Genomic DNA, 13,643 nt, shown 5'->3' on the forward strand with positions numbered 1-13,643 from the left:
GCCCCGGGAAAGCCCGTAAACGTAATGTAAACAAATGAAGAATGTCCACGACTCAGATTACGCTCCCACTGGTTTATTATAATTTATTGAGAGGCACAAACATCACCCATTCGGATCTCCACCAGGACTGCAGTTTGTCTATATTATGTGATGCCTAACTACCTGTTTCTGGATTAAAGTGGATTTGTTGGTGGCAAAATTGGTCAAAATATTATAGGCATCACTTCCATGTAGTGTTACTGGGGGAAATAATGCCACCACTGTCTTGCGAAACAAAATAAGATTAACAGTATATTTATCGTAAATTATTCAGCTTGTCATAAGGACTTCATAGAGAAGAAAAGTCAATATAATTAATCAGGTTTTCAACATAACAATGGTTGTAATGCCAAAAGTCCATGAATAAACAACACCCAAGCTTCATTACAGTGCAAAACACAGGATGCAATTATACAGGCAGCCCAACTCAGATTGATTATCTTCACCACTTGGTCTTTTAGCCAATCATGTCAGCGGCGAAAAATAATATGACGCAAAAGCATCCGATGTGATTGGCCTTAACCCAAGATGAGTGTGTGATCTCAACATGCAGCTTCTGGCAACCGATACTGAATCTTGAATAGATCTCCATGCTATATTATCTAATATTTTTTGCCAGATATCCTGTTGGATGCTTGTGACAAATAAGAATGTTATAAGTGGTTCCTAACGGGCGAGTTGTTGATTGGATACGCTATCCATCCGTACAATGTACCATAGCAACTAAATTGTAAAACTGTGACGTTAGGAGTCTCTGATGTAGTTGACTATTAGGGCATAACGTGTCCCAAGAGGTCCCTAAACAGGGTCGGCTGGGACGTAGGTACACGGGAGCGTCACTATAGTCACGTCCACAGCAACGATGAGACATAGTCACGTCCACAGCTTTCTTGCTCCTGAGTCAGTTCATTTTTTCAGGGACATCTTGCGAAGCCCCTTCATCCGATACAGCAAGCCGTCGATAAAGTCCTGTCAGGGAACAACAGAGAAGATCGGAATCCAAATAGCCGTAATTCACTACAGTACGTATGCTACATGTACACTTTCTCTGAATTGTCTTGGTGTAATAGGGGCTGCTAGTGGTAGACAACACAGGGAGAGAATCCACAACATATAAACAAAGTTGACATACAATTCAATCCAATGGGCGGTAAAAAAACAAAAACAAAGCAGAAGTAATCTTAGTAGAAGCACAGTACTAATTCTTTGTGATGCTTTTTGTCTTTCTTGGGCGGTCACCTTCCACCTTAAGAGAGCAGTTTTACTGCGTTATTGGCATAGATAAGGATAGTGGCCTCGTATGGACAAAGGGCAATTTTTGCTTGAACATCGATCGCCAATGAATAACTTGTGGTCATTTTGCAAAGGTAGAGTGCCGGAAAAAACAAGTCACAACCTCAAAAAACATGGATGCTATTGACCAATGGGGCGTGGTTTTGCACATATATAGACATCTCCTACCAGGATAATGGTATAATAAATCTACTTGGTATGTATGTCGACAAAGACCATACGGAAAAAATGACTACAAGGATTTTTATCAACCACACAGTGGAGCTAATGAGGTTTTTCACATTAGCTAGGTCACCATACTCACTCCGTTTGAGATACAGCCATGAAAAGAGGTAGATAAGTCCATCTCCTCACAAGGAACATATTTGCAATTGGGACCCATTAAGTCGGGCGTCTTGGTTTTTCAGCAATTCTGAATTCATGAAAAATCGCTACTTCAATAGCATCAAATGACAGATTTAAACCTTTTCACAAGTACATTTTAAAATATCACTGAAGGCCCCTGAGTGTGATTTCTCAATGCATATTATTTCAGTATGCACTGAAAATTCCAGAATTGTATATTATGACAACAAAAATTGCCACCACAGTAGCCCATAAACACCATGTTGCTTATTAAATATGGAACAGTATTCTGATTTCAACTGGTTAAAATTCTATTTTGAAACTATTTAGGGCAGTAGTACTGTTAGAGTATACTGAATATTTATTGGGGAGGAGGTTGTTGATTTTCATACTCTTCAACCAATCTGATTTCGAGTTCGCCATAATGACCCTGTTCTTTGGCACGTAGCAGCTTTCTAGCTTGCCTAGTTGCCTACATGTGTATTTTTCAGGTGGTGTGATCGGAGAACCAGCTACCTGACCGAGGTAGAAATAGTTAGGACGTAATGTAGGAACATCTAAGATTTATTTTAACTTTCTTTTGAGAGGTTGAGATTTTCTAGATGTAGGGCTTTCCGTTAGATTTTTTGTTTAGATTTGTACTGAGCCCTGTTGTCTTTTTAATGCACAATGGAGGAGAAGAAATGCATTTGGTGGCGGATTTACTGGCAACGCCTTTTTCGAGAAAACATAGAAATTGTGAGGAAGGGTCGACTTAACCCCCAACTAGCAACCGTTCCGGTTAAAGGTGTAGTAGATGCAGTGCTTTCTGTTAGATTTTTGGTTTAGATTTGTTCTGCGCCCTGTTGTTTCTTAACGCACAATGGAGGAGAGGAAATGGATTTGGCGGCGGATATACGGGCAAAGCCTATTTTGAGAAAAGATGGAAATTGCGAGGAACCAACCCCCAACCTAGCAGCCCTGTCTCGGACAGGGAAATTATATATATGCTAGAATCATTAGCTTTCCGTCCATCTTACTTGAGTTACTAATCATTATTGGTAAGTAGGATAAAGTTCCCCACTTTGGAAATCAAATGCCCATCCAACATGTTTGTTTTGGTTACTGACCTGTACCTACTTGAAAGGTAAGCACGTTAGGACTGTAACCAGGTAATAGTTCGTTTTAACCAACAAGGTGGTAGATAAATGTAGCGGCCATTTAGATGTACAGAAGTTGGTCAGGGGCTAATGACTTTCAAGAGGGGATGAATACTTTGTCATTTAATCTACGATATACAGACTTAGAAAATACTATTACATAAGTTTGAGAATATTATAAAGTGGAGCACTCTGAGAAATAGTTATAGCTTAAGTTAATGTAGAGAACATTATCTAATATAAAGAAATCCTATTTTTATGTGTGTTGTTAATTTGCTTGTGCTCATTAGCTTTGGAGAGGGATTGAGTAATACATCCAACCACACTATATTTTCCATCTCCCAACTGTAATGTACAAAGGATATTTTTTGCAGAAAGATTCTTCAGTACCGCAGTGAATTTATTGTATGAAATACTCAGGAGACTTTGTAAAATTACAAGTATAATGTGAAATCATGGGGCACTTTGCTACATTCAGCAAAACTATATTTTCTGCTCCCTCTTTAACCACCAATGGAACACACTGTACTGTACATGCAATTCATAATGCCTCATTAGTTAGTAGTTAGTGATTTTTATTAGGAGTCTGGTAGGTGATTCATGAACAGTTTTAGATAATGGTTTATTGAGAGTGAGCATCACAAAAATATTGATTTAAGTGGAAAGAAAACACTCACTCAACCTAGTATCCCAGCTACATTTAGAGCCAAACTAACAATAAACTCAACTTGTGCCAAAGAAATAACAAATGCAATAGCAAACTTTATGGCAATGGATCTGCAGCCTTGCCAAATAAATGCCAAGGTTTAAATAGTTATATTAAAATAATTGCTGGATATGGTTGCCACCTATTTATTTTTAACATTATTATTGTTGTAAGTGTTCTATTTTTCCTAGTTGTTTAAGTTCAAGTAAATGTACATGTTCTATATTTTATTTTTACATTGTATTTAAATATGCTAGCTAGTTACTCTCCAAAATGAGCAAATAGCTATAATATCTATTGATCTTTGTCACTCAGCGAGATTACATTTGGTAAACATTATCAGGGTTGTGATTTTACTTTGTGTGAATGATGTTTCAAGTTGGCCACATGGGGGCACTATAGGAAAAACCATAAATGTCATATTGCTTGCAACTATGGATATAAAGTTAAAATATAGGCATACATTTTTTGCACATCATTGCATCATTTTTTATTTGCATTTTACACAGCGTCCCAAAGTTTTTGAAAATTGAGTTGTATTATGATTGAATAAAACATTTGCCAAAATTTGCAAAAACATTCTTAGATTGTTGCTTTCGCATTTTATAGTGACAGTATACTTAAACATAAAACAACTACTGGTACATTTTGTTATTACATTACACGAAAAACCAGTGATAATGTTTGGAAAATGTTCTGTGGTGAATGTTTCATATGTTTATTCTGGAATGTTTTTGTAAAGTTATCGTAATGTTGTATATTATTATTTTATTTTATGTTTTTAGGCACATCCCACCCAACTGAGGCCACTCTGTGTCACAAGGGCTCTTTGCAGTGCCCCAGCTGTCTCCAGCTTTGCTGTCTTTATCACTGCCATCAGGATATCATTTTACTGCTTTTCTCCATTCCCCCTTTCTGACACTGAGGTGATGCCTGACAGACACGACATCAAGGTCATCCTCGACAGAGCTGCTCTTCTCCTGGGGTCCATGTCCGCTTAAGGGCCATTAATTCACCATTGACAACTCCACAGGTCCCCCTTCCAGAGGTCTGTGTGAACCTTCGCATCACATTGGCATGGCCCTGGACAACACCCTTTTGTGTCATTTGAGTGCAGCCTTACCTTACCAGGAAGTGGCACAGCCTGGGGTTCAGTCTTCCCAAGTTCTCCCATGTCACCCTGCTCCTCCGCTCCCTCCACTGGCTACTAGTTGGAGCTTACATCCACTCCAATGGACCCCTGCGGTACTCGGGGGCCCCTAGGAACTACTTTTTTTTTTACCTTGCCTGCTCTGGAAATTGAACCGCTGACCATTTAGGTTACTGGTCCCATGGTCTACCTGCAGTGTTTCAAAATATTCTCTGTATGATTGGTTTATTCATTAAACTGGGACCTCATACAACCCATACTGTATTTACAATGTATATAAATGTCAAGGTTTTTATTTCTCTCAACTGAATGTACTCAGAGGGACAATCACTAACTAAATAACCAAATCTGAAGGACCTACTGTATTTGCTTGCTAATGTTTTTTGTTTAGTGCTAATTTACCTCTTTCGGCTTGCCACACTCTCTGAGAAGTTCCTGTTGAAACAGAGTTGGAAAACCTTTCAATCTTTATTTACACCCACATAAGCAAAAAAAAAATCTGGACAGATATAGATGAAGTCTGGGCTCTAACAGCACTGACAGTATTAGAGACCAGGCCTCATCGGTGATGTCTGTAGACAGTAATTAGTCTGTGTCAAGTAATTGGAGCATCTAGTGAAGCCTATCAGAGACAAAAAGCCAGCATTTTATAATATTCCACAGTGCTATACAAGTGCAGTTAAGCCAAGTAACCATATATGAAAGTACATTTTATCTAAACCCAGGGGTGAAATGAGACATAGTAATCTTCCATCCAGCAGTCTAAGGATTTGTTGTGCTTACGTGTAACTTTGATCTCTGCTCTGCGTCTGATAGATCCAGCAACTCGTCAATGTCAATCTCTAACTCTGGAATATCATCCTCCTGAAAACCAGCAAAACACAAAAAAGAAACCTGGTATAAAACAGTATTCCAAACGTCAACCAGATATCTCTCATTATTCATACGTTATATACACTAATAATACATTATGTAATAGTAACACATTGTAAATGAATAAAATATGAAATACAAGAAATACAGTACAGACCAGTAATACATTATATACTGCCATTACATTAAACACTGGTAACACATTATATACTAGTAATACAGTACAGACCAGTAATACATTATATACTGGCAATACATTAAACACTGGTAACACATTATATACTAGTAATACAGTACAGACCAGTAATACATTATATACTGGCAGTACATTAAACACTGGTAACACATTATATACTAGTAATACAGTGCAGACCAGTATATACTGGCAATTCATTAAACACTGCTAACACGTTATATACTAGTAATACAGTACAGACCAGTATATACTGGCAATACATTAAACACTGCTAACCCATTATATACTAGTAATACAGTACAGACCAGTATATACTGGCCATACATTAAACACTGCTAACCCATTATATACTAGTAATACAGTACAGACCAGTATATACTTGCAATACATTAAACACTGGCAACATATTATATACTGGTAATACAGTACAGACCAATAATACATTATATACTAGCAATACATTAAACACTGGTAACACATTATATACTAGTAATACAGTACAGACCATGTCTGAATAATGTGGACATAGCTTTATTAATACGATTAGTTCATCTAAGCAAGAATGTATCTCAATCTCACAATTAAAAACATGTAAAAGAAAATCTAATTCCTAGTGTATTGTACATATCCAAATAAAAGCTAAGTTGTACCCAACATTCAGTGTTGTCTTCCTTATAAATAATGCCACCTTGGGTTATTGCATAATGTTTAATAAAGCAATTAACCAAAAATAGGCTTCCTATTCTACTGGAATACCGTATGAAAGTTCAAGTTGAAGCCAAAATTAGATGTTTTGTCCTCCTCATAACAGGCACTCACAGTTGTACAGCAAGTGCAACAGACCATACATTTAGTGGGGGAAACAAACAAAAGAGCAAAACCCAATAAAATGTTTATCATAAATGACTGAATTGGAAAAATTCAAGAAAGACAGAAATATAGATGTTTCATAGAACTTGTTCTAATGGAAGACTTACACAGCTCTGGATTTTATTTTGACCAACGTAACTTTTTCTTTCCTTTCCAAAAACTTTGAAAAGGAAAGTTTTGAATGAGGAACAGAAGAGTTAAATTTGCAGTGATCTCTTAATTTTAACCCTTCTGTTCCTCACTCAAAACCTTCCTTTCCAACTTTTTGTAAAGGAAAGAAAAAGGTTCAGTGGTCTCAAACATTTTTCCAGCGCTGTATATGATAAGAAAACATTTGAGCAAAATAACAGAGGAGAATCTTCTTTCCACAAACACATTTTTTTAGTCATAAAACAGTTTCCCTAGAAAATGCTAATCTAAATGTGAAAGCTCCTTAGGTTTCAATGAATATTTCATAAGAACAGCCTAATAATCTCTTCCCTACTCTACATACATTTCCGCTACTGAATGCCAATACATAAGATGGGAAAGGACTGTTGACATTTCTAATGAGTGGAGAGAAAATAAACTAAATGCAGATGCACAAAAAAATCTCTGCGCCCAGAGACAAATGAGTTTGTATTAGATGCGGCAGGACTTTCCATCTGATTAGTGTGTTGAGGGCCAATTAACAGGTTGAAACCACAACAAACCTATTATCCACAGTGTGGGCAGGGAGCCTAGCGGTAGCTGAAAGATTGAATCTGCGACCAATGAAGCATGTCAAAAATTTTTACAAATATGTTGTTCTGCCCTTGACCACATAAAACGAATTGCTCCAGGATGGCTGTGAAAAATTACTGATTCCCTGGCTGTGAACTCATTCTCCAAGGTTGCCTCAGGAAGAGTTCGATTTGCAAAACAAAAACTACAATATTTTGTATTCAACACAAACAGATGGAAATGTATGCAAAAATAAGGCCCATTATATTTTTTTTATGGAAACAAAGAAGAAAAGAAACAACAGAAGAAAGATACAACAAGGGCATCAAAAAGCAAATACCAACCCCAGAAAAGAAAATATTCAGAAGAAAAACATTATAAAAAAATAAATAATGTTGAGGTTAGATGGTTCTTCTCTCTGACAGAAGTATGGTAAAGGGACCGAAAGAAATTGTTTTCCATGGAACATTTAACACCAAGTTAAAAAAGTTAAATAGTAATTAGTGATACATCTTTAAAACATGTTAATATCTTCCAAACTCATGTACAGCTTCACTTCAGCTGGCAGGCTGATGACAAAGCCCTTTGTTTACAGATCATCTCATACATTACAGACCATCGTGTTTTTACTGCTCCAGTAATGCAAACGGTGGGAAGTGAAGGAAGTCAGGCCTTTTCTTGTTTCTATGCTGTTGAGTTGAGATAAAACAGAGTTCCCTCCAAAACCACATTCTATTAATGTAATTACGGCTTTAATTCTCTCTCACACATTAGGTCCTCCAATTAAGAAGATGTCGAGAAGTAAATAGTCTGACCGAGACAAAAGGGGCCATTCAATTGGAAGTCTCAGGGAAGGCCATATCAGTCACAGTGTGAAGCAACGAGGAGGCTTTACTACAAATGCCAGATTAATTAAGATGATCCCCACAATTTAAAACAAGGATCTATGAATGAAAAATGTTCAGTGCCATTATCTAAGCTGTGGACAAACATTAGAATCTTACAATGCAACCTGATGGAAGTAATTGGTTTTCGGAGTGGATTTTCTCTGCAGGTGGAAGTCAATAAGTGAGTCATTTTGATTGCTGGAATGGACCCCACTCCTCAAAATGGAATGTAACCTTTGACCAGTTCCTTTGTGGCATGAAAGAGTGTTTAGAATATGTTTCTGGTTCTACAGTGGTTTCTTCACAAGTGAAAATGTTGACACTTAGCTAGCCACTTTCCTTGTATCATAAGCCTTTACAAGTTCATTAACTCGGTTTTTGACTTTCTTTGCCATGGCATTAATCAAACAACATTTTTGTTAACTATTTATGAACTTATTTTAACCTAAGTTCATTCCAAAATGTGAATACCATCTGACAGATGATCATTGATACCAGGAGGGTCAAATCCATCTCATCTGACCAGGTCATCCTGGAGAATATCGAGATTACATTGAATATTTAACCTATTTAGCAGATGCTCTTTTCAAGAGCAACTTCAGTTATGAATGCATACATTTTCATGCTGGCTCCACTGTTGGGAATCGAACCCCCACCTTGGTATTGCCCCGGCTTTGCCTTGCATTTCAGCCCACACAGTCTGCTGGAGCCAAGGCCACACTGGTATTTCCATTCATACAGAAACAAAGAAACTATTTACAGCAATGAATGCCTACTAGAGACAAAATACTTATGAAAAATTCAATTGACAACATTCATCTGAGGTAATATGATAATGAGACGGTGGTGGGTTTTCAGGGCCAGCTAACTATGTTTCCCATGCAAATGTGAGCCCATAGAGTAGAATACACTGAAATATTTAGCCTGAGCGCAAGCCTGTTTCTGCTCTCTTGATGACCTCTCAGGGAATTGCCACACCAAGCTGCCTTAACAAATGACAAATGAACGGGCTAAAGCACAACCAGATCTGGGACCGGGCCAACATGCAGCAGCTTCCATTGATATACCTTGCGCGACCAATCAGAAAGTCTGGACGTGGTGTTTTACTCCTACAGATGCACACACATTGTATTTTGTTAAAAACCTTTGACGACCAGTGCACCATACAATCAGTTGCTTTACACGGACACTCGTTATGGACTTCCTTACAATGTGGACAAAGGAGTGCGTTGGATGGGTCCCACACACCGTCCCCACTGAAATCCACTCTGAATGTGATGTGGGCCCTGGTTGGAGCCGGACTGGGCCCCTCCTTCACCTATTAACCGGGGTCGTCCACCAGTTGTCTGCTCCGGTAATGTAACACAGTTACGAGCTGCATGAGCGAAATACCGACTGTGCTCCAAGGTCATGTGAGAGAGAGACAGGCTTTCTGACGGTAACCTCCGGCCCGGCAACATGGAAACAACAGAAGGCCAGAGAGATCTTTAGGTGCTTAACTCGAACATTTTAATAACTTGACTTTTTTAATTAAAATGCAGTGAATGGACAATGGCTCACTTCCTGCGCGTGTCACATGATATGAGTTATGATGTTGAATATGGTTTGGACTGACCGGTTTTGTCCCCTGCACGCCTCTATTGGTCACCCACATTATGTTTCCCCACAATTCGGTCACGTTCTACACCAAACGGACGACGAGCCAAAACATGGAGCCCAGGTTTCCGTTTCCATGGTGTTTCTGCGGGCACGGTAATCAACCTGCCACAGTAGAGGATATAATTGGACCAGGCTCCTACTGGTTGCAGGGTTAATCATTTGGATCAGTCAAGCCCGCAAAGCCAGCCTCACCAAACCTCCCGATGCAGTTTGTTTGGTTCTGGAAACGCACTGAAAGATACCCCGACAGAGATAGTTCCTGTCACAGCATGTCTGGTTTCATTTCAAACCCAAGCAGTGAGATAATTAATACCTCTTATGGATTACATGGGACACCGCTGCACTAAACTAGTGTGGACACAGAGGACGAAGGAATAAATGTAAAGCCATAATGACACTGAGCATCAAATGCTACCCGGTAAAGTCACAGCAGGAATGTGCCAGGAGAAGGTCGCCATGAGGCCATATCACCAAATGCCCAGCAGAGAGAACCTCTGAACAAAAATGTGGTCAACTAGGCTATTTTCAAGGATCCTGCCGTAAAAGCCAGACAGGATGTAAATATCAAAATACAAGTCAGAAATGCTTTAAAAATCACCACCATGTCTCCGTAATCAGATTGAACAATATCTATTGTCACATTTGTTACATCAGATTTCTCCCAGTTGGTAAACTGCACCCCAAGCACAGTGACTGGGCAGCTCAAAGTGGAAGTTGCTGACAGATCTAGAATCAGATTACCCAGACCCATTCCTAACAATTACTATTAGTAGAATAAGCCGTTGTTCAACCCTGGACCAGTGGATATGACATCTTTAGCTTCTAGGACACGTCTTGTTAAGCAGCCTAGCGGTTGGACGGCTAAGCCAGCATTCACCGAGCCAAACTACTGCATCCCCAAACTGCTCCTGTAAATCACTCTGCATAGGGGTGTCTTCTTCATGAGAAAAAACGTTAAATAAATCTCCATCTGATGTAATACAGTAGTTTTGATTAAAAAAGAAAGCTACGCCCATTTGCAGATGAAACTCAGTTCACAGGGACACCATGCTTAGGACAAGGTAAACACAGGTTAGGAAATGGTCTCTCTATTAGTGTATTAGTATATTAGTGTATGTCTCTCTGCCTCAACATGCCCCTCTACAGACACTGGTTGTTAATTGGATCACCCTGTCGCACCAAGAAGCAATCAAGAAGTAGATTTCAAGTACAGGACTTCTGCACATGAATTTACACAGCTGCATTGCATTCGCCGTTTAAAGGTGTACATTCCGTTTTAAAATATAAGAAGTGACATCTGAACACCTGCAAAAACACCCATCAATCATTCTAATAATTCTTATGTCCTGTTTCTACAGGGCGTCTTGTCCTGCTGTAGCGAACAGGCTCAAATTAAGATCCTACATCTTTCTCACTTACTCTTTATCCTTTTAGTGTGAATTATTAATGGTAAAAACAAGTGCAAGCGCTCCCCTCAGCTCTCAGTGTCCCTGGTTTCCAACTTATTTTCCTGAGGACTGTCATTAAGGGACCACCCTTGTCTAAACTGAATTTGCCACACAGGGATATTGACTCCGAACTGACACTCACCTCACAGTCAAACAGGAGGTGCAGCTGTCCGTCGATCCACTCCTCCACGTCCAGCCTCCGCTGCAGGTCCTTGCGGTTGTACTTGACCGTGAGTTTTCCCAGTCGGCGTTGAGGAGGCTCCTCTTCCTGCTCACGGGGGGTTTGAAACAAGACCCTGGGCTGGGGCCCCGGTTGGCTGGACATGCCTTTGCCTGCCCGCTTGTCTGGCTGCCCTGAGGGAGCCTGAATCTCTGTCAGAGGAACCCTCTTGTCTTTTAAGGTGTAGCTGTAGCTGTGCGTTGTGGTCTGCCCCTGTCTCTCTGCTCTTCTGTCTCTATGTCCTCCTCCCACTTCTCCGGTCTGCACTCTGTCTCTCTGCTCTTCTGTCTGAGTATCCTCCTCCCACAGCTTGGTCCAGTCTCTTGTTGGTCTGATGCTTTTTATTTGCACTCTCATTTCCTGTTCTTCTCTTTTGCTCTATCCACTCTATACTACCCCCACCCCACCCCACTATTCCTCTCCCTCTCTCCTTCTCCCTCTCCTGTTCTCCCTTTTTATCTCACTGTTCAATATGAAGGCTTTATTAACATGGGAAACATTTATTTACATGGCCAAAGCTATTTCCACTTTTCTCCCTATGCTCTGTTCCCTGTCTTTCTTCTCTTTCTCCTGAGTTGTCTCCTGGTTCTACCCTCCACTCTGCTCCTTGTTCTGCCCAGCCTCTTCTGGTTCTACCCCACCTCTTCTCCTGGTTTAAACCATACCCCACCTCTTCTCCTGGTTTTAACCATACTCCGCCTCTTCTCCTGGTTTTAACCATACTCCGCCTCTTCTCCTGGTTTTAACCATACTCCGCCTCTTCTCCTGGTTTTAACCATACTCCGCCTCTATAAAGGTTTACATTTGCATTGTAAACCTTTATAGTTGATATCATTATTATTATTCCCAACTCAGTCCCCACAGTGAAATTAACAGAAGGGGAAGGAGCGTGATATAGGCTGCTTAGGCTGCCAAACATCCAACATTTCACTGACCCAGTATAAAGACAGACTAAGTAATATACAGTATAGCAATCAATAAAGTGGGCAACCTTCCTGCTCACTCGACGTACCTCAACAAAAACAGAATTCAACTGCCAAGAATGCCTCTTTTAGTCATGACAGCATGCAATGACATTTGTAGATTTGACTGACAAATTAGAACAAGATCTGTTTGTTGTACTATACCAACTCCTGTTCATTTCATTTCTACGCCAGTGATTCGACATTTTAGACAAACCACTCTGGGACCATGTTTGGTCATTGTTCATGAACAACTTTATTATCAATATTTGCTGATTACTACTTCATTGAGTAAGGGGTACAAACTACTACTGGATTACATGGTTGTCCCACCTTTTTATCATGAAATGTACAGAAAGTAGCAATCGATAAACATGTCTGCTAAATGACAAAAGTAAAAAAATATTTTCTTTCTGCATAATCCTCTACAGTATTTTGCTAGCCTCTCCAGCAGTGCCAGACCTAGAATTTTGGGGGCCCTAAGCAAAATTTGATTTGGGGGCCCCCTATGGTCTGGGCTCACAAGCGATCTGGGGCCCCCTAGCGGTTGGGGGTCCTAAGCGATTGCCTATGTCACTTATGCCTAGGGCTGGCCCTGCTCTCAAGTCTAATGACTTTCTAACAACTAATCTCTGCGATTCAAGGTTCTTGCTATGCGCTTTCGCACTATTTTGACCATAGTGAAAGAAAATTCAGAAAATCACATTGCATGATTTTTTAATAATTAATTTGCTTTTTATTGCATGACATAAGTATTTGATACATCAGAAAAGCAGAACTTAATATTTGGTACAGAAAACTTTGTTTGCAATTACAAAGATAATATGTTTCCTGTAGTTCTTGACCAGGTTTGCACACACTGCTGCAGGGATTTTGGCCCACTCCTCCATAAAGACCTTCTCCAGATCCTTCAGGTTTCGGGGCTGTCGCTGGGCAATATGGACTTTCAGCTCCCTCCAAATATTTTCTGTTGGGTTCAGGTCTGGAGACTGGCTAGGCCACTCCAGGACCTTGAGATGCTTCTTACGGAGCCACTCCTTAGTTGCCCTGGCTGTGTGTTTCGGGTCCTTGTCATGCTGGAAGACCCAGCCACGACCCATCTTCAATGCTCTTACTGAGGGAAGGAGGTTGTTGGCCAAGATCTCGCAATACAT

At 39.9% G+C, this 13,643-nt stretch overlaps 1 protein-coding gene across 2 annotated transcripts; it reads right to left on the minus strand.

The window, feature by feature from the left end:
• Positions 1 to 66: 66 nt before the first annotated feature.
• Positions 67 to 11,909, minus strand: LOC105021703 (protein phosphatase 1 regulatory subunit 14B). Of its 2 annotated transcripts, XR_002197748.3 has the most exons (5): positions 11,450 to 11,909; positions 5,456 to 5,536; positions 5,075 to 5,107; positions 4,646 to 4,862; positions 67 to 1,008 (listed from the first exon to the last, which is right to left on the minus strand). XR_002197748.3 is itself a non-coding variant. In XM_010889535.3 (4 exons), exons 1-4 carry the CDS (start codon positions 11,882 to 11,884, stop codon positions 946 to 948), a joined length of 612 nt encoding a protein of 203 aa, XP_010887837.3. In that variant the 5' UTR covers positions 11,885 to 11,903; the 3' UTR covers positions 67 to 945. The 2 variants fall into 2 exon arrangements, 1 of the variants encoding a protein (XP_010887837.3); XM_010889535.3 differs by lacking the exon at positions 4,646 to 4,862 and having other exon boundaries at positions 11,450 to 11,903.
• Positions 11,910 to 13,643: the final 1,734 nt, after the last annotated feature.

This window comes from Esox lucius, chromosome 14, assembly GCF_011004845.1.
Source record: "Esox lucius isolate fEsoLuc1 chromosome 14, fEsoLuc1.pri, whole genome shotgun sequence".
NCBI classification, from domain to species: Eukaryota; Metazoa; Chordata; class Actinopteri; order Esociformes; family Esocidae; genus Esox; species Esox lucius.